This window comes from Gorilla gorilla, chromosome 9, assembly GCF_029281585.2.
Source record: "Gorilla gorilla gorilla isolate KB3781 chromosome 9, NHGRI_mGorGor1-v2.1_pri, whole genome shotgun sequence".
NCBI lineage: Eukaryota > Metazoa > Chordata > Mammalia > Primates > Hominidae > Gorilla > Gorilla gorilla.
This window is the reverse complement of record NC_073233.2, coordinates 129488061-129511701: the sequence shown is the minus strand read 5'-3', so window position 1 is coordinate 129511701 and position 23641 is coordinate 129488061. Positions and strand designations below refer to the sequence as shown.

General features: G+C 43.6%; 1 protein-coding gene across 6 annotated transcripts in view; it reads right to left on the bottom strand.

The window, feature by feature from the left end:
- Window positions 1-23641, bottom strand: part of SORL1 (sortilin related receptor 1) — a 181978-nt gene that overhangs the window by 58620 nt on the left and 99717 nt on the right. For 4 of the 6 annotated variants that reach the window (XR_008669734.2, XM_055355796.2, XM_055355794.2 and 1 more), the window contains exons 17-24: window positions 20369-20541; window positions 19161-19292; window positions 17075-17166; window positions 15644-15890; window positions 14824-14962; window positions 7348-7521; window positions 4191-4304; window positions 85-207 (exon numbers count right to left, since the gene is read on the bottom strand). Coding sequence is in view for 5 of the 6 variants with exons in the window: in XM_055355796.2 (XP_055211771.2) it covers window positions 85-207; window positions 4191-4304; window positions 7348-7521; window positions 14824-14962; window positions 15644-15890; window positions 17075-17166; window positions 19161-19292; window positions 20369-20541 (1194 nt within the window). In the remaining variant the exon portion in view is untranslated. The remainder of the gene's footprint in view (window positions 1-84; window positions 208-4190; window positions 4305-7347; window positions 7522-14823; window positions 14963-15643; window positions 15891-17074; window positions 17167-19160; window positions 19293-20368; window positions 20542-23641) is intronic. The other 2 variants (XM_055355797.2, XM_055355795.2) reach the window with 1 other exon arrangement.

Genomic DNA, 23641 nt, shown 5'->3' with positions numbered 1-23641 from the left:
CCAGTACACACCAGTACAGCCCTGTGAGGGAGCACGATGACCCCCCTCTCCAGAGCAGGGTTTCAGGATGTGGTGTCCCCTTACCACAATGACTTTCATCACTGTTGTCTCCACAGTCATCCTCAAGGTCACATTTATAGGACAGTGGGATACAAGTCCCAGATTCCTGGCAACGAAACTGGGTGTCCAGGTCACAGACGGTGGTAGCTAAAATGGGAGAGAAAGACAACATATTCCTTAGGTATAATTCATTTTCCACAAATGTAAACATCCTACTGGAAAACCAATTAAAAAATAGAAGAAAGCAGATATTAATTGTAGCAACAGAAATTAAACCTAGACTTACAGAAGAAATAAATTGCATGAGAGCTTGAAATTTACAACCAAGAGAGATAAGGGCATATCTTTCTGTGGACAGCTTCCAGATTGGAACAGGACTGGGAAAAGTGAGAAACCGTCATCTGTTGGCGAGAGAGAGTGACAGGCTAGGTGACCTCCTAAGATCCCTTCAGACGCGAAAAGTGTCTTCCTAAATAAGTGACAGAAATACCTTTATCTACGAAACTGCGATTAGAGAAGCTCAATTTCACACAAGAAGTTAGCACTTCATTGTACAGATGGTAAAGGCAGCATGGAGGTAGAATTCTACAGTAGGAACATAGGCTCTGTCTGCAGTCAGTCAAGACTGGGTACCAAATCGTGGCTCTACCTCTTCCTGGGGAAATTAATTTTAATCTCCCTACGGCTCAGTTTTCTCAACAGTAAAACTGGGTAAGATAACGTGTCCTAGTGCTTGAGATCACAGTCAGAGAGACTAGATTTGTTTTTTTGTTTTTTGAGATGGAGCCTCGCTCTGTTGCCCAGGCTGAAGTGCAGTGGCGCAATCTCGGCTCACTGCAACCTCCGCCTCGTGGGTTCAAGCGATTTCTCCAGCCTCAGCCTCCTGAGTAGCTGGGATTACAGGCACCCACCACCAGCCCCAGTTAATTTTTGTATTTTTAGTACAGATGGGGTTTTGCCATGTTGGCCAGGCTGGTCTCGAACTCCTGGCCTCAAGTGATCTGCCTGCCTCAGCCTCCCAAAGTGCTAGGATTACAGGCATGAGCCACCACACCCAGCCAGAAAGTCTAGATTTGAATTGAGTCTGCTACCTACAACTTACTTAATCTGCCTTTACTTGGTAGCATTATTATGAAGATAAACCAGGGAAGAAGTTTGGAACCAGAGCCTATTAAATAGGATGTAAATATAATGGGCTCTAAACAAATGTCACTTCTCTTCCTCATCATTCCTCATGTCCTTCTGGCATTAGAATGGATATAGAATTAGATTTTTCTTCCTCTCCTAAGTAGATATTTCCTGTGCTTAAGCACAATCCCTGGCACCCCGTGAAACACCCTCCAGGAAAGGCGAGGGGAAGGCAGGCTGCTCTCAGGAGAGTGAAAGGCTGACCCAAGAGGTAAAATGTGGCAGAACAGAATCCTGGCACGGGGGGAGGGGGGTTGTCGTGCACGAAATGCCAAATAGCAATGCTGCCGTTAGACATCCTGGCAGCTCTTATTTGAGGCTCCATTTCTTCTCTGTAATTGAGCTCGTGGTGGGAGGCAGGGGATGAATGCAAAATGACAAGACTGCAGGGATTCACGTCAAAACCCTGAGTGCCTGACAGTCACCCAGCTAGAGGAATCTGTGTAAGAGGGAGGGAAACCCACTGACAACACCCTCCTGCATCCCTGTGTCCCCCCTCCTCCACTGCTCCCTGGCAGCTGGCGGGGTGCCTCACTTAACTCCCCACATGGCAGTACTCAGTCACTGCGGTCCCGCTCCTGCAGCCCTGCTTAGAAACAGGGAACCTCTCTCCTCCACACGCAACCTCCTTGATGAGGGAGACACACATGCAGGCACAGATAAGCCCCTCTCTCTTGACTCCCAGTCTCTGAGTTTTAAATCCTTCTGGTTCCTCCTCTCCACACCTCAGCTCCATCTGACATGTGTAGACCTGAGCCAGGTGAAACAGGGAGACGACGGAGCAGAAAGTAGGTCTCGGGGTCTCTGGAAAGTGAATCCCAGTTGACATTCACGCCAAGCCAGGAGGAGGGCAGGCCCAGCTCCATCTTTCATGCATAACTGTGCAGTCTGCAACAGAGCTCAGGGGCTGGGTGGGAGGAAGCCATTGGGGGCAGCAGGTGCCTCCCAAAAGATGCAGGTCTTCATTCCTCTCAAAACTCGGAGCCAATACAAGATTCAGCTTGTCCATTTAGTAGAAACCAAGCCCAAGGGCACAAGGAGGAATGCTCTGCCACCTGTGTCCCTCACTCTTGGCTATGAGGTCATCTGGTTTGTATCTCGCTGCTTCCACTGTGCCTAATTATGTCTGGGCAATTTCCTTGTAACTTGTTAATTCTAAGAAGCATCTTCTATCCCACCCAGATATGTAATAAACTCCTTTCCATTATCTGCTTCAATGCTGTTAATAAGCATTAATGTTTTTAAAGAGCTTTGGCTATTCCCCCACAAATATCACACCTTCCTGCAACTCTGAGAGATAAAGGAGGCTTTATAGGCCTTATTTTTTGCAGAAAAGACACAGAGAGGCTAGTGCTTTCCCAAATCTGCCATTCAGCAAATAAGCTCTACTCCCTCGGTGTGAAAGGCACCCTCTGAAGCCAAGGGAAAACGATTAAGGAAAGGCTTTGTAAATAACCCTCTATCAGCCAAAAGGGGGAGTCTATAGGATTGCAGGGCCCAGATGTGTTTAATGAGCTGGATATTTCACAAGTTGCTTTCTGGGTGAAGTGGCAGGGGAGCCGGGCACAGGCCCCATGGATGACTGGCTAAATGAGTATCTAGAGCTTCCCATTAATCTGTTCTTATAGTACAAACGGGTAAATGAGCCCCTGGGTTGCCAAAGGTAAAATATATAAAAGAGAAGCCTCTGACTTGGTTCCTGCTTCTGGTCTCTCTCCATCAAACGCATTCTGCCCACTACTTATCCTTCCAAAGATGAACTTTCATCACATCACATCAGTGGTTCCCAACTGCTTCTCCGATAAAGTCCACAAAGCCCTTGCTGCCCTGGGCGCTGCCCACTCATCCAACTCCACCTTGGCCCCTGTGCCCATGCCCATTCTCCATAACTCAAACCAGTTTCCTGGCCATGCCAGCTTCCCCACATGCTGCTCTCTTGCCTGTGAATTGATTCCCTCCACCTCTGCTTGGTTCACCCCAGACACTCTCCAGAGCTCTTTGCTAGGGCCTGCCCAAGTTTGCTTTGGGTGCCCATCCTACATGCATATGACACTTCCGCAGCGCAGTGCCCATCACTCTACTGTAACTGCCTATTTTTCTGACTCCTACTTCAGACTGTGAACTCCGTTTCTGCCTTGATCGGCAATATATATGCAGGCCCAGTACAGAGCCTGGAACACAGGGCGTATAGCAACTGCTTATTGAGTGAGTGCATGACTGACAAAAGGGCAAATCATCTCCTTATAAGATAATGTCGAAGCTATTAAAAATTAAGTGAAGAAAAGATAGTGAAAATTTGTGGTTAATAAACTATCTGTTATTTGTGGTTGTTTGGTTGTCTTTAACTTCTGCTAACCACAGTCTTATACTTTAGAAGTCAGACCTTAAAAATTATACAGCCCAAAGATGACATTTACATGGCATGTACACCAATGGCCCCACACTGTAGGCCAAGCTATGCATTACTAACCAATGAAAACAATCTCTCTTGAGCCTGGTAGGTAGCCAACATCAACCAACTGGAGTAAATACTCATTTCCCATCCCTAAAAAGGCTGAATATTGAATTTCCAAATCAAAGAACATCACCCGTTTACTCGCCCCAAGTCACCAGCTTTATTACAGAGCCACAGCTAAGATTAGAGCCCAGATTGCCAAATCAATTCAGTTTCAGCCATGTGATGTTTATTTATAAATCTCTTGTAACGAGTGGTACTTCTGGGGTGGTTAAAAAAATATTATGTATATAATATTAATCCTATATATCTAATATCTACCTGTGTATGGAAATATGTTTTCTCTGTCATCTAAGCCCCATCAACTTAGATGGGCATCACCAATCATGGGTGGCCCTTGCCCTAGACCTTAGGCCCTCAGCCTGGGAAGAGCCAACCAGGCTTCTGAGTAATGGTAAGTGCTTAACGTCCAATCCAGAAGACTCACGGCAGTTTCTCTCATCGCTCATGTCTCCACAGTCGTTGTCAAAGTCACACCACCAAATGCTGTTGATACAGTTCCCGTTGCTGCAGCGATACTGGTTGCGAAGACAGGTGTTCTCTACCCATCAGAGTGCGGCAGGGGAGGAAATGAAACCAATATTATTCTTACTGCTGGACCACAGGACTTTCTCTTTTGAGTTTCCCTCCCTTTAGTAACTATCGGGGGAAATTCAGCCAGATATCGGGTGAAATTCACCCCCGATATTTCACGTAGGTTCTTTTCTATTTTCCCTAAGTGTCGGCGGGTCTGAGAAATAAAGGGACAGCATAAAAAAAGAGACAAATCTTAAAGCTGGGTGTCTGGGGAGACATCACATGTCGGCAGGTTCCGTGATGCCCCCTGAGCCGTAAAACCAGCAAGTTTTTATTAGTGATTTCAAAAGGGGAGGGAGTGTACGAATAAGGTGTGGGTCACAGAGATCACGTGCTTCACAAGGTAATAGAATATCACAAGGCAAATGGAGGCAGGGCAAGATCACAGGACCACAGGACCGGGGTGAAATTAAAATTGCTAATGAAGTTTTGGGCACGCATTGTCACTGATAACATCTTATCAGGAGACAGGGTTTGAGAGCAGACAACCAGTCTGACCAAAATTTATTAGGCAGGAATTTCCTCATCCTAATAAGCCTAGGAGCACTACGGGAGACTGGGGTTTGTTTCATCCCTACAGCTTCAACCATAAAAGATGGCCGCCCCTCGAAGCGGCCATTTTAGAAGCCTACCCTCAGGGACGCATTCTCTTTCTCAGGGATGTTCCTTGCTGGGAAAAAGAATTCAGCGATATTTCTCCCATTTGCTTTTGAAAGAAGAGAAATATGGCTCTGTTCCGCCCGGCTCACCGGCAGTCAGAGTTTAAGGTTATCTGTCTTGTTCCCTGAACATTGCTGTTATCCTGTTCTTTTTTCAAGGTGCCCAGATTTCATATTGTTCAAACACACATGCTCTACAATTTGTGCAGTTAATGCAATCATCACAGGGTCCTGAGGCGACATACATCCTCCTCAGCTTACGAAGATGGCGGGATTAAGAGATTAAAGTAAAGACAGGCATAGGAAATCACAAGGGTATTGATTGGGGAAGTGATAAGTGTCCATGAAATCTTCACAATTTATGTTCAGAGACTGCAGTAAAGACAGGCATAAGAAATTATAAAAGTATTAATTTGGGGAACTAATAAATGTCCATGAAATCTTCACAATCCATGTTCTTCTGCCATGGCTTCAGCCGGTCCCTCCGTTCGGGGTCCCGGACTTCCCGCAACAAGTAACATGATGGTAAAGGGGGAGGAGGAATGCCAAGCACACATGTCTACAGGGAAGGAAATGTCCCATACTAGCCTCTTGCTTTCCTCTTTTAGTTAAAATCAAAAGAGAAGAGGAGGCTGGAAGAAATATTTAGAAGCAGATACAATGCTTTAAGAAGGATAGCCACAATACCAGTTGAGTCTATTGGGTAGTGAATACAGTACATCAACATTATAAAATACTAATTACACACAGAACTCCTTAATGGACTGTGTCTACACAGAATTAAAACATACAGATTCAATATATCTATAGGTATGTTTTTATATACATAGTTATATATATCCATATATATTCTATCTATCAAGCAAATGAGTTATGAAGATTTTCTCAATACTCTGAGAAATTTTTCTGCCCCATGACTACTTTAAAGCAAGCAATTAAAATTCCTTACAGAAAAAAATGTATAGTTTGGCAAACTGCATCAAGGACATGCGATGATTGGTCTCATATTTGGATAATCAAAGGCATTCTAATGGGAAATATGGAGTAGCTTTCTTCCCCTTCTCTTGGAATTTAGTGTTGATTCTATTTCTTTCCAAACAGTTTTAAGATTGTATCCATAGCCTGAAAGAAAGTCTCTTGTTTCTAAGAAAGAAAGGCTCATCTTTTTTCTGTTTATATTTCTTAAGGAAGATTGACTAAAAGGCTTGTATTGTGTGTTTCACTGCCTTGGACTTGGGCTGCTGTGAGAAGCAGGGTTAGGATTACAAAGCAAATAGAGTAGGCACAGTGGCTTATGCCTGTGATCCCAGCTCCTTGGGAGGCAGAGGAGGGAGGATCCCTGAGCCCAGATGTTCAAGACCAGACTGGGCAACAAAGTGAGACCTCGTCCCTATAAAAGAAATTAGCCGGGCTCGTGCCTGTAGTCCTAGCTTCATGGGAAGCTGAGACAGGAGGATCCCTTGAGCCCAGGAGTTTGAGTTGAAGCTGCAGTGAGCCGTGAATGTGCCAGCCTGGGCAATACAGCAAGACCCTGTCTCTTTCTTGTCTCTTTAAAATATAAAAAAAAAAAGGCAAATAGAATCACAGATAAGGAAAAGCAGAAATTCTGGCCATCAATCCATGCACTTCATGGCAAGGTGCCCCTGCAGGGGTTCACCTCACTCACAGAAACATGACGCTGGAGGCGGGGGAAGTGGTGATGGTAAAAATTACACAGGAAGGAAAAATTTTTTAATTTCGGAGGAAAGAAATGTTAAATCTCTATATTCAAATTCAGAGGGGGAGTGGGTGTAAGGCTGCTCTTGCCGCTTGGTCATGGCACAAGGTCTAGACTCAAAGTGCTTTGCAAACATTGGTCTGAAAGTTCAGGACACACTGGGCTAGGCTACAGTGAGAGGATGGACAACCGTTAGGTGAGAGTAAGTCAATGCGGAAGGAGTCACACTGGTTATTTTTCCCAATCAGGTTGGTCCAACTTATGCAAAACAGGAGAAGGTAAGAAACCTGGATGTGAGGGATGGGTGAGGAGAGGAAGAAGCAAAAGAATAAAAAGGGAGACCCTGAAGAAAGCCTGTGCCATCTGACATGAAACCAAAAACCACAGCTACTACTTAGAAAGGTACAGCGTAGGCTTGTTCTGAGTGAGGACTGAAGGGCCTCTTTGACCCTTACCAGGCCTTAGAACCCAAACCAGTATTCTTGTGAGTATCTGGTAGGTTTGATTTTTACCTTGGACTTTTTCCAATAACACAAAAAGGTTAGGAAACAGAGAGCTATCCCTCCCTCCCCTGGCGGGGAGCAGGAAACAAAGGAAGGAGGATGACAGGCAAAAAAGAAAAAGGGAAGTACCTTCTTTGACACAGGTATTGTTCTTGAGCTGATAGCCCTGAGGGCAGTCACACATCAGGTCCCCTGATGGAAGCACACTGCTGGACACGCCCTCTGGACACCTGCAGCTTCTACTGTTGTTGGCCTTGGGCAGGCACAGCAGGCTGCATGGCCTGGGCACACAGGCATTGCTTCCTGGAGGGAAGACAAACAGCAGCAGGTAGGTTAATACACACCATGAGGGAGGTACTGAATACAAGAAGGAGACCCACTGCAACCTCCTCGTCTTACGGAAAGGACAGCGAGAAGCTCTCAAGGGTCAAGTGGCAAGCTTTGGGGCGCCTACTGTGCTGAAAACTTCTGCTCAGTATAACCAGTGACTTGCATCCTGTCTTCAGCCAGATCAGACTGCCCCAGAGCCAAACCAGGCAGCAGGGTTCCTCCTGGGAATTTGTAATTGGGTCACTGAAAGACAAGAAAGCAACCAAGGAGCTGGAGCCAGGGAAAGGGTCACAGAGCATGGGTGTTGAAGTGGCACATGGCAAGCCAAAACCGTGTGGAAGTCAAAACTCTGGGTATGCAGATAAGCTCAGTCTGCAGACCGTCAGGAGACTAAAAGAGACTTAAGGAGGCCAGGCATGGCAGCACGCACCTGTAGCCCCAGCTACTCAGGAGGCTGAGGCAGGAGGATCACTTGAGCCTGGGAGCTTGAATCCAGCCTGGGCAATATAGCAAGATCCTATCCCTTAAAAAATTTTTTTCTTAATTTAAAAAAGAATCAGAATGTCTTTGGACTTCTCAATTACAACACTAGTGGCTATAATATAGTTGAACATTGCCTTCAAAATTCTGAATAATTTTTTTTTAAAAAAGAAAGAGACTTACGGAGAGAAGAGGCCTAATGAGAGGGAAAGAGAAAGAACAGCTCCAGTCCCCATGAGGCTCTCCTAGACTTTCATCTTTGGGCTCCTTTATTCATTCCATAAAACCATTCACTTGAGCTAGCTTGAGTGGGTTTCTGCTCCTTAGGGCCCCAAAGGCCTTAATTAGAACATACACCTGGTTAATGGTGGGCCCAGGACAAAAATCCAGGCCTCCCCTTCTCAATTCCTTTGTGCCAGAGTGCCCCTCAAGAGCTAAAGGAGGAGCCGACCACAGTACTCATCAGCCACTGCTGTGCAATGTGTTCATGTAAGGACTAGTTCATGCTCATCTAGCCCACTCCTGCCAATCTTTTCTCTGGTTCAGCTTACTAAAGGCAGCACCGGAGAGAGTTTGTAAAATCCACCACTGCACTCTTGAGAAGGAGCCTTTGTGGATGAACGAGGATGGCAAAAGTGCCATCCTATCCCCTACATCGTTCCGGGGATGGCAGGTAAGAAGATGCATAAACCATTTTATAACAATCTGAAACATGATACAACTATGGGGTCACAGAAACTATGAAATCATGTTTTTTCTTTTGACTGCAATCATTAATCATGAAAATGGGAAAAATGAACATAAAAACTTAGATAAAACTCAATTGCTAATTCTTCATTCGTGCTATGTCATGGACAGAGATGCCCTCTCACACTTCAGCACCATATCCAAATCATCTGTTGCCACCCAGCCAAGCATTCATCTAAGCCATGCCTATCCTGGCCTACAGGTTAGACGAAGTTCATTAATGACAATCAGTGTCGATATGGATAATATACTCAGTAGCTTTGGGTGTGTGGGCACATCATTGGTTAATTTACATTACAAATAAAAATAAAAATCACAATGCTATGGCAACAACGTTATTATGATGCCAAGGAAAAGAGTAAGAGGTATTACCAAAGAGAAAACATACACGTCCAGAGGAAGGGAGGTTCATATGATGAAACATTCCAAAAGATTCAGTAAATAGAGAGAAAACATACACCTCCAGAGGAAGGGAAGTCCACATGATGAAAGAGTCCAAAAGGTTCAGTAAATAATCAATCATAACAGCTTAATTACCATAGCAGACTAACCAGTTGACTAGAGCAGAAGTCCCAGACATCCCTTCACTCTGATCCATTAATGGGCACAGATGGCTCCTTTAGTTCAAAGGTACAGGCCACTGGCTACAAGAGGGAATGCAGAATTGACATAGAGCCACCACTCATGAGAAACAACTCAAACAAGGATGTGGGAACACGTGTTTTGTATTCAAAGGACAATATATCACTCAATGTTCCAAGATCCTGAACAATAATGGAATATGATGTCATTTTAAAATACTCTATTACCGGCTGGGTGCAGTGGCTCACATCTGTAATCCCAGCACTTTGGGAGGCCGAGGTGGGAGGATCACTCGAGCCCAGGAGATCGAGACCACCCTGAGCAACACAGTGAAGACTGCCTCCACAAAAAAAAATAAGCAAAATTAGCTGGGTACACATCTGTGATCCCAGCCACTTCAGAGGCTGAAGTGGGAGGATTGCTTAAGCCCAGGAGACAGAGGCTGCAGTTAGCTGAGATGGCGCCACTGCACTCCAGCCTGGGCAACAGAGCCAGAGCCTGTCTCAAAAACAAACAAACAAACAAAATGAACAAATAAAAAAAACTACTCTATTACAGGATGATTTTTTTCACAGGGATCATGTCTGTAAAATCATGTAACTAACATTTTCATATGCAGAGCAAATATTCCTATCCAAACAAGCAAGAAGAGCTAAGAGTAGAGAACTCAAAATGGGGTATCATATTTCAGGAGGCTGATCTAGGCAGAAATGTATGAAACTGTACTCTGAGGCAGTAACCAGGGGCAAACTGCAAAACAAGCTAACCAAGTCACTGATCCTAAGAGGTAGGCAGGGGCAGGAATGTCTAGGCTAGTCTGAAGCCAGAGAATGGAAAATGGGAAAGCTGCATCAGAGAGAACCTGGAAGAAGATGGAAGGGTAATTCACCAGCTCCTATGATGGCAGTTCTACCACAGCCACAGACCCTTTATACAGGATGACGATTGTCTTGAGTGGACCAGGCAATATGAAAACCGTCATCTCAATGTGAAGAGTGGACAATCATCTTCAAAGACATTCCCTTAGAAGATCAAACACGTAGCCCCGTGATGTCTTCACTGGGCATGTTCAGAACATTTTCACATTTCCTGTTTGGAAAATTCCTCCAGGAATACTTTAGGAGCCAAAAATGTCATCATCTCAAGTATCTATACACTTGGCAATTATCAAAATCAAATCTACCTCAAATAATAAATATGTGCCCTCATTATAGATACTTAAAAGCACATACTTACTGCAGGCTCTAAAGGAGAATTCCAAAACTGCAAAAGAATTCCAAAGCTCCAAGAGCCATTGCAGGAGCAACTGAATACATCAACAATCTTGTAAAGTAACCTCTTTAAAGAAAAAACACACTTTACAAAGAACAAATTCCAGTTATACCATTTAAAAACCAGCTAGTGGCCAGACACAGTGGCTCACACCTGTAAATCCTAGCACTTTGGGAGGCCGGGGCGTGCAGATTGCCTGAGCTCAGGAGTTCAAGACCAGCCTGGGCAACATGGTGAAACCCAATCTCTACTAAAATACAAAAAATTAGCCAGGCATGGTGGCACATGCCTTTAGTCCCAGCTACTTAGGAGGCTGAGGCATGAGAATTGCTTGAACCCAGGAGACAGAGGTTGCAGTGAGCCAAGATCACGCCACTGCACTCCAGCCGGGGCAACAGAACGAGACTCTGTCTCCAAAAAAACTAAACAAATAAAAAATAAAAACCAGCTAGCTATAAAGGAAAAATGCATTTTTTGTTATCCATTTATAACCAAATATTTCAAATTGATAAATGTTGCAACTGAACAACATTTTTATTATGAACCATCATCAGTCAAAATCTAGAACAGTACTTCTGAACTGCTGTCATACTACCAGGGCACTGCTATTCTAGCAACACACGACAGAGGGAGCAGAGCCTGGTGGTTTTATCGAAGTTCAGGCTTTGAAGTCAACAGGCCACAGTGCAAATTCTTACCACTTACTAAAAGTGTGACCTACACAAGTTACTAAACCAGACTTTCATATTCTCATCTATAAAATGGAAATATTGATAGTACATATAGAAGTCTTTGGGAAGACGAAGTGAGGTTATACAAGCCCACAAAGCACATTACTGTGGTACTTATAACACAGCAACCCCTCAATAAATGTAGTTACTATCAATTATTATTATTTAACACTTGGTTAATATAGTAGTCCCCTCTTATTCCAAAACCCCCAATTCCAAGACCCCTAGGTGACACCTGAAACTGCAGATAGGACCAAACCTATACTGTGCATGAATTTCTTTTTCTTTCTTTACAATTTCAGAGATAGAAGGTTCGTTCTTACAGCAGATCTTAGCAAACTCGGTGTAAGATTTTTTTTTCCTCCCTTATTAAGTCTAGAACTTTCACCCTTTCCCTAAAGGAAGCACTTTACAACCTCTCTTTGGCATATCCAAATTACTGGAATCACTACTCTTGAGGTGTAGGATCATCATGAAGTAAAATAAGGGTTCCTTGCGTACAAGAACTGCAGTACTTTGACACCCTGATAACCCAGCCGGCTCCTAAAGGGACTAATGAGCCGGCAGCATCAACAGCATGAGACTCTGGACAAAGGGAGGATTCACATCCCAGGTGGGACAGGGAGGAGACAGTACAAGATTTCATCACACTATTCAGAACAGCAAGCAATTTAAATCTTATACATTGTTTATTTCTGGAATCTTCCATATATATTTTTGGACAGTGGTTGACCACAGGTAGCTGAAATCACAGAAAGCAAAATGGCAAATAAGCAGACTACTGTAGAAAGTCCCGAATGTGTTAGGAGGAGACAACAAAAATAATAAAGATGGACAGGAGTCACATTCTTTCTTAGAGGAGTCACCTGTTTTAAAATAAGGAGAGTTGAAGGAATCTTGCTTCTTAGCTCCAGTGACTGAAATATTCAGGCCCTTGCTTGATGGAGGACATCTACCCCTACTGATCTGACTTGCTAGCTAGCAGAGTGGATTTTTAGCATTTCTCCAAGTGCTAGATCCAACACACACCGTGGATCTGTAATACAATGTCCAAAAAAGCAAGTGTCCTCTCAGTGTCCAAAAAAAGCAAGCAGGTTAGAGCAAACAAGTTCAAGGCCAAGAGGTGCGGAGTGCTCATAGACAGTGCTGACAGCCAGATACCATTGCAAAAGCTTTGATTTGACCCAAACTGGGCTGCAGAGAAAGACAAAAACGTCCTTCTCCAGCCCTGTGTTTGGAGGCAGTAGGTCTCCTGGAAGTATCCTGCTCACAACCAAAGGACAGCAAGAGAAAATCCCAAAGGCAAACAGAAAGGAGCAGAGAGGCGATAACTGGCCATGGCCAAAGGGACAGTCACAGCCGCCCATGCACAGGTCCAGGTCTGTGTTCTACTCACCAACACAGATCTCCCCCAGCCTTTTTTCTTTTTTTTTTCGGTGACAGGGTCTCACTCTGTCACCCAGGATGGAGTGCAACAGCACGATCTTGGCTAACTGCAGCCTCAACCTCCCGAGCTCAGGTGATGCTCCCACCTCCGCCTCCTGAGTAGCTGAGACTACAGGCATGTGCCACTATGCCCTGCTAATACATATCTCCCTTTTAAACCAGCCTGTCATCTATCCAGACCTCACTCTGGGCCCCAAAATGACTCTGGCTAATTTAAATGAAGATGACTCTTTGAGGCATGAAAGGGAAACTACACCTAAGGTGAGGATTGCAGACCTGTCTGACTGGCACCAAGACACCATGTTTGCATGTGCTGAGACCACAAACTCTCTCCTCCCGCACTGCTCCTCAGTCACAGGTGTGACTGCATGTCAGCTGTGCCCAAGTTCTTGGGATGAAGTGGACAGTCAAGACTGGGAAGTAAGTTGTGACCGGGTAGCCACTGGCTTCATCTGCACACAGTGTTTCAGAAGCTCCTGTGTGCAAATCAAACACATGCATACAAGCACTTGTAAAAATGAAGACCCTCTCTTCTGGACTAAGTGGTAACGTGGAGAAATGCTAAAAATCCACTTGGAGAAATACTAAAAATCCACTCTGCTAGCTAGCAAGTCAGATCAGTAGGGGTGGGTATCCTCCATTAAACAAAGGTCTGAAGATTTCAGTCACTGGAGCTGAGAAGCAAGATTCCTTCAACTCTCCTTATTCTAAAACAGGTGCCTCCTCTAAGAAAGAATGTGACTTCTCCATTTAGCGGCAGAATTGCAACAAAAGGCCAGCTCCTAAACTAGTGAGAATATTTTGGGAAAGCTAATTCATATCTGAGATTTAATTCCCTAATCTATAAACCATGGATCATAATACCAGCCTTCCCTACCTCACAGGTCAGTGGTGAAGACATAACAAATAATATCATCTTACATTTGTAAGACACTTTATAGTTTTCCCAGGGTATTCTCTTGCTATCTTCACAATCCCAAGAGGATAACAATGATATCTATAACAGTATTATTTCCCCTGTCAATTTTCTTTTAGTATAGGGTCAGCCAAGAATCATAAAACAATATCAACATTCCAGTTAAGAACAGAAAACTTAGCAGTTTGTCAATAAAGGAGAATCAGCAAACCCAGGATGCCATTTAATCCTGCTGAGATAAAGAGGGAAATTCTTAAAGGGACTATTCTTCTTGGTAATCCTCTGATCTTTCTCCTCTAGAATCAATAGTATGGCTGGGAGATAAGCAAAATTAAAGAGCGGTCATGAAATGATAAAGGCTTTCCACTGAATAGTCTCAGACTCCAGGACTAGCAGGTCAAAGCCTCATAGCAGTTCTTGAAGCCTAGCCCGGTAGATCTCTAAGACAGCTACTGTCTGCACTCACTGCAATTCTTCCCCTCCCTTTTCATCCCTTATTCTTTCAACAAATATGAATTGAGCACCTACAAAGTGCTAGACACTGGTAAAACTATCGGGGAATAAAAAAGACCATCTCTTTCTTCATGGGGTTTAGAGTTTCATGGTGGGAAAAGTTAATTAAAACAACACCTAACTACACAGCACCATTCCAGCAGAGGTAGGTACAGTCAATGAGCAGTAGGTCATCTGAGCAACCGGAGAACAAGCAAGAGTCCCTGACAGGAAGCAACAACTATCTGAGCACCCAGCACAGAGTCTCTTCCTGCAAGTGTGCCAAACAGGGATTAAGCACATGTTAGGACTCTCCCAGCTGCAACAGAAGCCGCGCCACCAATCAGTCAGGGGCCAAGGGCAGGAGGAGGGTGTAATTACCCACCAAGCACCAACACTCTAGGCAGGCAAAAGCATGCTGTCTTCCAGCTGTTTGTGTATCATTAGAAAAGAAATTAAGATGTCATTAGGAAGAAATTAAATAATGTGCATGTTGTCGTGACAACAAAGATGCAGGCTGCCAGCTCCTACTCTGAGCAGAGATTGGCCACACGCAGCCCCTTTCTTGAGATCAACTCTACAGAGACAAAAGAAGAGACTCTGGCTTACCAGTGTTCTTCCCCTTGTAGAAAATCTTCATGTCCATGAGCCCCGTGAGCTGGTTTGCCAGAATCTCCATCTGGGACCCACTGTATTTGGAAGCTCGGAATATGCTGAGCTGTGACCAGTCATCCCAGTAGATTTCATTCTAAAAAGAAAACCTTTGCCTGTTAGTCCAGCTCTTTCATTCTTTATTCTGGTTCTCTCTAAGGGTAAGAGTTCCCCCAGGCAGGAGACAACTAACATTTATTGGCTGAATGACTGGCCTGATCAAGATTCTACTTAAATGCAAAGGACAGCAATTTTATCCAAACCTCACCATATAACCCCACAGAAGAAACTGCCCAAAAGAAACTGTCTGATAAGCATTCAAGTTTATGACACAAACCCAACCCCCTCAGTTTGAAATCTGCTTCCCAGAGTTGGGAAGAGCCATGTTGCTCTCCAGAGTCGAAAAAGAACTGCAAGGCACCATAGGTGGTGCAGAGCTCACCAGAAGTCATCAGAGAATAAAGTGAGCAAAGCGCACAAGAAATGAAGACACCACCCCGAAATGAGGCTACTGACACTGAGGGGCAAACTGGGAATGTTCATGGGAAGAGCCTTCACTTTTAACCTTTTGAAATGTGAACAGCAGGGGAGTCTGGACCCTTGGCGCCTCTGCCTGGCATCCCTCCATAGGCTGAAAATAAGTTATCTCAAATTTGGAAAAAAGGCAACCTTTAAGAAGTTAAACAGCTTCTCTGCAAAGCCCAGGGATGCAGGCTCCTGATCTCATATCCTCCTCACCCACTCTAGCAGACTGTCCAGCAGCAACAAATGGACTCACCTTAAAGACAGCAATGGCATAGGGGTGCGGGAGGTTGTCCAGAATGACGGAGCGCTGCTGGCCACTGAACGTGATCCGCTCTATGCAGTCCAGGTAGGCATCCGTCCAGTAAATCCACTGGTCATCCACAGAGATGCCATTGGGCCACTTCACATCCTCTGACACCAGGCGATAGGCAGCAGAACCATCCATATTGCTCCGATAAATCCCAGGCTTCAGGTCTCCCCAGTCTGTCCAGAACATCACCCTAGCGAAAATGGGGACAGAACACATACCTCATCAATACTAGAGAAATGGGAGCTCAAATACTACTCCAGGAAAGGTCAGAAACTCCTTTCGAATGATCCGGCTGGTTATTTCAGCATTATTATAACAATATGTAATGACAACACCTGAAACTACTTAAATTCCTTCACCTGGAAATTCCTTTACTAGAATTTATCTATAGACAAAATCAAATTATGCAAAGATAATATACAAAGAAATGTATATGTATGTATATTAAACTAAATGTTAATCAGCAGAGGAAGTGACACATTATGGTACATATAATAGAATACTGTGAAACCTAAAAATCTATATATGCTCACACAGAACTATTTTCAATACATATTAAGTTTGTTTAAAAAGGTACAGAATAGTAACTATACTACAATTCTATCTGGCGTGTATGTGTGTGTATATGTGTGTGTTTTAAAGATAATACTTGTACATAAGTAAAAGCAATCATGAAAGATACACAAGACATTATTAACAATGATTACCACTAGGAAGTGTGAGGGTAAAGGGTTAAGAATGAAAAGGAAGAAAGCAAATTTTTTTCATAAAGTGCTGTTCTCTCTCAATATTGTCAACCAAGTACATACATTACTCTTAGAATTTTCCTTGAAAAAAATTGTGCCAATTCTCTATCATAAATGCTACGAGAGAGGAAAAGCCAGAATGTCAAATCCAGAATTTCCCTCTTAATTGTTTCCTTCAGTTAATGAGTTAATAAAAAGCACCTTTGCCTTCCCCAAGTGCACACTGATTGTACATAAGAAAACCTATACATGCTGGGAAGGCAGGGGAAAGATGGAATGAGTTAAATGTTTGTACCATGCATGAAACTCAAGAGGAAGTTCTCACAATATCCAGGCAGGCCTGTCTATGTCTACAGAAGCTCTCTTTTAACATCAACTTTTCTAGAGAAACAACCCACAGATGCAAGACATCTGGATGCCTAAAGAGACTCTGACACTGGCTAACAAAAAGCGAACGGAGTTACCTGACCACAATGACTAAGCTGTGGTCTCAAACTTCTCAGTTAATAGACCATTTCAACCACCATCATGAGAAACAAGAGTTTTTGTACCGCAGTCTGTGTTTCCATGAGAATCTATTAGTGTAGCATTGGACGCAAGACTGATTTCCTTTTGGGGCAACACTTACCCCTCTTGGGGCACGAGGACCAGAGCCCTGGGACGATCAAGCACAGAGGAATTGACGATTGTGAGTCGGAAGTCGCCATCTGGATTAGCTACCTGACAAAAACAGGGGGAAAAGAGGCTGAGATGGATCGGAGCTCCTTAAAGACCCCCATTGCCAAAGATGGCTACTCAGCTTCTGCTACAGACATGCCCCCTCCATGCCTGCCTATTTCCCTGACCTGACCCATCTGGGAAACCTGCCCCAACTTCTAGTCACAATGCGCTGTTCCTTCCTCTGACTCACGGGACAATTTTCAAGTGGTCTGAAAGAGGAGCTAGAACCATGTATGCCCCAGTTTCCAGGGCATGATGATCTGGACAAAGCAGTATCAATAAGTAAATTACTCAAATAAGTAAATAAGCAAATGAGCATTTACTTATTTCACCATCCCGTGTCACTCCACGTTCCAAGGCAATCGATGGCTCCACACTCCCATAAAACAAATTCTCAATGTCACAGCCTTGCAATGAAGAGTCCACAGGTGGGACTCATATTCTTGCTCCTTCCCGTCAGCCAGGCTGGTCATCTCTTGCTTCTCCAAGCCTGATGCGGACTCACTCCCGTCTGCTCTTGCCACATCCCATCCTGGGCCTACCTGCCCCACTGCTTACTCTAATCAAGGCATAACTCTCCTTCAAACCTCACTGCCAGGCCTGCCTCCTTTCCTAACTCTTCTGACCCACCTGGTCCAATAAGCATCAGTAGCTCTGCACCTTGGCTCATCTGACACCATTTTGCACCAACAGTATTTGAGTTGTGCAGTGGTCGCCCCACAGCCTGTGAAAAGGTGGGTGCTTGTGCATCACCTGCATTCTTCTAGCCCCTAGCCAAGTGCTGACCACACGCAATTAAAGAAAGGAGAGAAAGAGCAATAACACAACCACCGAGGCAGCATTCAGTAGATGCCAGTTCACTTCTATCAGCATCCCCATGAGGTGGACACAAGATCATCCTCTTCTCAGCCAGGGCTCAGCTAAGACATCAACTTCAAGTTGCCTGCTCTGTCTGCCTATTCTAATGTTGCCCCACTCTCCAAAAGCGCAATCACACTGCACTGTTTCAGAGTCTTTGCAGCATGTACGACCAACAGAACTGATTTATTATTTTGCTTCCTCCACTAAAATCTAGGCTCTACTGGAACAAGAACGTGTGTGTCCTGCCCACTGCTTTATCATCAGAACCTAAACCACATGTATCATGCAGAGAACCCCTGTCAAATGGTTGCGTGAATAAATGAATCTCCATCTAACGCATGAAGCAACTGAAGTTTAGAAAGCATAAGTACCTTGCCCCATGTCGCTGAGCTAGTGGAGTCAAGCCTACACCCGGGTCTATCTCTCAAGTCTGTGTCTTTCGTCTTGCAATTCCTCTTAGCTCTCTGCCTCTCCCTGCTTCTACTGCACTTCCCACTTCACCCACATGCCGTCTCTCCATGCAGAGTCAGTATAAAGAGGTGCTGAGGCAGTGAGCTGAGCATACTACATTCCCCCAGACAAAGATTTGGCAGTTTAGAGGTCACTCATCATCCTTGCCTTGGGTACATAAGGTGGGACAGGTTACTAGGTAGCTAAGTTGCAGAGAAATGGGGATTAATAACAGTGGTGATGATGATGATGATGATGATATTGTTGCTATCACTCTAATCGACTAAAATAATACCAGACGATTATTGTTATAGCATTATAATAATACCATGATTTAGGTTGATGCAAAAGTAATTGTAGTTTTTGCCATCATGTTTAATAAAAGTAGTAAAATAAAACAAAAATAATATATAAAAAAAATAAATAAGTACATATATAAATAAAATAAAAATACTACCATTTATTGTTATTAGCTAAGCTTCTGCTAGCCAAAAGATCAACTCCCAGGTACTTACCCCCTTTTCTCTCCTCTCCAGAGGCTCAGCTGGTCCATTCTCTGGAAACTCGCAGTAAATTTCCTGAGTAATCTGACACACTGGCCTTTGCCTCTGTGTCAAATGTGGCTCGAAGCCCAGGTGCCCCGCCTGCTCCCTTAATTAAGAACAGCACGAAAATACACATACCTCAATCTTTTTGAAGCCCGCATCTACCCAGTAAAGCAGCTGGCTGAGGGGTTCAAAAGCCAAAGCTTCTACTGTCTCCAGGCCAGAATTGATGATCACCTCTTGCCCTGTGCTTCCATTCAAACAGAGGCGCTTAAGAGAGAAAAGTAATAATAAATGCTAGGAACTGTTCAAATGACCCCCTGCCAAGTCAGTCCCATGAAGGGTAACCCTTTATTCAACTGGCAGGACTGGCAAGGGATGAGAGGTTTTACGTTAGTAAACTTTCCAGACACATGAAGCCAGGTTTTCATGAAAGCATTTCTAAAATGTACTACATTTTTGTTTTTTAAGCAGAATAAAGAGAATTTAATCATATATATTACTCTGCATTATCATTATGAACACTGGTTACTAAATTATGCTGTACGGCAATAATAAAGTCGGAGATTACTGAGATTGTATGAGTCTGTTTGCTTTTAAAATAGGTGAAACCAGACTGCTGTTACATTTCAGTTCTTGTGTCTGCTTTTATACTCTTTCTTCCCTGTGAGGCTCTTAGCCATCAAGTGCTATTGTTGGACAGCTCCATTCAGCATCACCGCCATCCCCCACCCCAAGTCCCTCAAATACCCAGGCACTGTGAAATTTCTGTTGGGTTGGAATCTAGATAAAAATTTGTTGGAATTGCTTTTCTAAAACGATTAAGTAGACAATGAATAAAGATCAAATAGCTCTCCTTTAAATGCATGGGTTTGAGCGTATGGCTATCTACCTGGCCCGTCCAGGGCTCTTTAATGCTTACTTCCTGGTTCTTACCTGTGTTCAGAGCAGCTGAAGTGGACAATTATGTGAGCTATGGGTAAGTCAAGCGTTACTGTATCATGGCTTGGGAAGAAAGATGCTCAAGAGGCAGTTGGCACAATAGGGGGGCAACTAATCATCCTACATTACTAGTCCCAACACCTTCCCAGCAGGAAAAGCAAGACCTCACTTTCAAGCAGGTCTGTGGATTTTGGGCTTTCTTTATCCTTCCTATATGAACAGATGAAGACAGAGAAAGAAAAATACTAACACAGAAGACTGGAAACTTTCACCTGTCAGCCCTGAGATGAGTAACACTTACAAACTTCTAACTGCCCATTTCCATAGGCCATTCTGCATGCAGCTTATCAGGACAGGGCAGTCACGATGCACAGCTCCCACAGTCAGACCAAGCGCTGACTCACCTGGATGATGTCCAAGGCCAGGTCGGACCAATACAAACAGTTGTGCTCATAGTCAAAGTCCAGGGCCACTGCTGCCCGTAGCCCGGTGAGAGGCAACTGCTCGGTGGCTCCCGAGGCCAGATCATAGCGGTAGATGGATTTCCTCACAGCATACAGAATGAACTCGTTCTCTTCTGCCAGACACACAAGACACGTGGGAGGTTGGACCCAGGGGATGCTGAAGAGGTCCTAGCACATCTGACCTATTTGTTTCTCACACACAAACCTCAAATTCATTGGCATGTGGTGTGGACCAAGTGAAGAGCACAGAAATCAAGACTCAGGAGGTGTGTAATGGAATCACATTTCTGCCTCAGGCAAGTTACTTAAACTCCAGTGAATCTGTTTCTTCATCTGCAAGTGTTTTACTTGTTATGTTTTTCTTTATTCTAAATCTCCCAATATGCATGCTTCAACAACCATACTTCGGGGCTAAGCCTGCCAGTCTTCAAGTCACACTTGCCAACCTAATTACACCAATCGCCCTGTTCTCCCTCCTCACGTGACTGTATCACCACAGCACCATCATCTTGTTGACGAGAGACCATTAGTCACTGAAGCTTTGTAACTAAGCTCTCTAATCAATTTGCTCACTTATTCATATTGTTCACAACACCATATGGCAATTCTATGAACCTCTTAGATCTCCAAAATAATACTAATAACGCATTTGTTCTTGGCTATTTACAAAATGTTCCACAACATAATCACCACAAAAATTCTGTTTCTACTCAACAAATATAAATTGTGTACATATTGTGTATAATGTGCTTACTACGTATCGGGTATTGTTTAAGACCCACAACAACTGCCTGATGGTAGAACTCTTGTTAACCAAATTTTACAAATGAGAAAACTGAGACCAGAGAGGTTAAGTAACTCACCCAAGGTCACACAACTAGCAAGTGGCAGAACCAAGACTGGAACCCAGGCACTCTGGATCCAGAGTCTATGCTTTAACCACTACACTGTGCTGCCTGTTATGATACAGACACTAGTGTGGATGATTTTTAAGATGTAGAAATGAAGGTCCTGAGTGCTGAAGATACTTACCTAATGTCAGACAACTGGAAATAGGAAGACCCAGTACACTCTCTTGTCCACTTAGGGAACGGCCTGGGAAACATCCAGATTCTTTCCCAGGAGTGGACACAAGCAGCACACCAGCATCTGTGTCTAAAGTGTGCATCTTGACAGTGTGTTGCATATGGGACCAAGATGCAAATCGGAATTCTTTTGCTGCATGCCTGGGTTAGCCATTCCTGCCCACTTCCTGATTCCATACACTCAGTGACTTAACACGTACCACTCACCTTCTTTATAAAAGCTGTAATATAGATAATGCATCAAAAAAATAAATCTACCTACAATTTTTAATAAGGTAAGTTTTCCTTCTTTTCCTTTGGTTCCAGCTCACTTTAGAAGTATCTATGTTACCATCACATGGTAACCTACCTCCCCTTTTGGTTGTCAAGGAAACTTTCCTGCTGTCATTCCCAGGGAGGGGGCCAGCTAAGGTATAGGGACATGAAAGCTACATTTGCAGGAGCAAGGCGTTTGCCCCACATCTCTCTCCAGCATCTATAAACCAGATTCTGTCACTCTGGGCTTTTTTTTCCTCTAAGAAACTAATACCCATAAAGTAGAACCTGAATCCAGAAATACTTGTTTTAGGATTATGTTCAGAGCAGCATGCGGCATTCCAGGGCACAATGCTTACCCTGGAAAAGGAATGGAATTCTTGGCTGGTCCTGCCATACATACAGCCTAGGAATGTGTGTTTTCATAGTAATTGTAAAGGAAGAAAAATTCTTGCATTTAAAAAATCCTTCCAGATGCCCAGATTACCTCATCTTTGCAAAGATATTACGGCCCCCATTAGTCCTGTGAAAGCATCTTTTTCTTTCCTGGTATATCCCTGCCTCCTATGCCATGCCTTTTTTTTTTTTTTTCTCTTTTACATAGGAGGTGGCCCACAATGGAATGAGATTTCTCCACTTCATTCCCTGTTCTATCTTCCAGTAGAAGAGAAAATAGCTTTCCTGCCAGTTTAGATGGCTTTAAACAAACTGTTTTGTCCCTTGCTGAATTATCTTCAGAAATATTTATTACAAAAGTAGGCACTCCAGCCCCTTAAGAGCAATCACTCAAACCCTACTAACCCACGCCCTCATCAATAACAGCTCTTGTGAGGGAAATATTTGAATATTATCTGCTCATTTGCTGGAATTTGCTGAAGTGGTGGTTCTTTTCAAGTCTCCACAGTGAGGTATGTTAATTACTCTGGTAATGATGAAAGATTAAATTAAGGGACTAACGAACTTAGCATGAAAAACACCAGGGCAAGCTGGCAGCAGTGAGCAAAAGAGAGGGCTGCCCTGCCCTGCCTGTGGAGACCACACACTTCTTTCATGATTCATTCGGTGCTTATGGCTGTCCACGTAGACACCACCACCCACCGCAGACGGAAGTTAACTCCAGCCATTTACCTTCACCAAGAGGTATGGGCAGGAAAGAGGGCACAGAGGGAATAAAGAAGCTTTAAATGAATAAGAACTGGAAACAGAGTGAAGAAAAGCAAATAAGAGATTATTTTTCAAAGTATCATAATTTCATGTCTCTGTGGTAAAGACCCCATGTTACATCGCCACTAAATCTAGCAGAAATGTGTTTTAGAACACACTATACCTTTATAGCATGTGAATCATTTCAGAGAAGTTTTTCTTAATTAGCATGCATAATGATTATCTAAAATAGTGAGAATGACATTTATTTGCCATTTGGGCAATGTCCAATGAAGAGCATGGGGCTTAGAGTCTGAATTTCAACTTTGTCACTTACTAGATGTGTGACCTTAAGCCATTTAACCTCCTCTGAACATGCTTCCTCGTGAAAAAGTAAAAAACAAAATTGATAATATCTGCTTCCCTGAGTTGTTAAAAGGGTTAAACTGGCAACACATAAAAAGTACACTGAAATCTATAAAATTCCATTAAAATTTTAGTTACAGTTAGTTTTATTATAAAATTAACCTAGACTACTTAGCTACTTCCTAAGAAGTCACACACCTCTTTATACTCAACTTTGACAAACAGATTAAGGAACACACAAAAGCCTGTGGGGACCTTTCTACCCTAGTGGATGCTGAATAAATATTTTTCAATTAACAAAGGGATTTCCCTGAAAGAAACTGAGCTGACACAAAGTACTTTCCATTCCTAAAAACGGGTATGG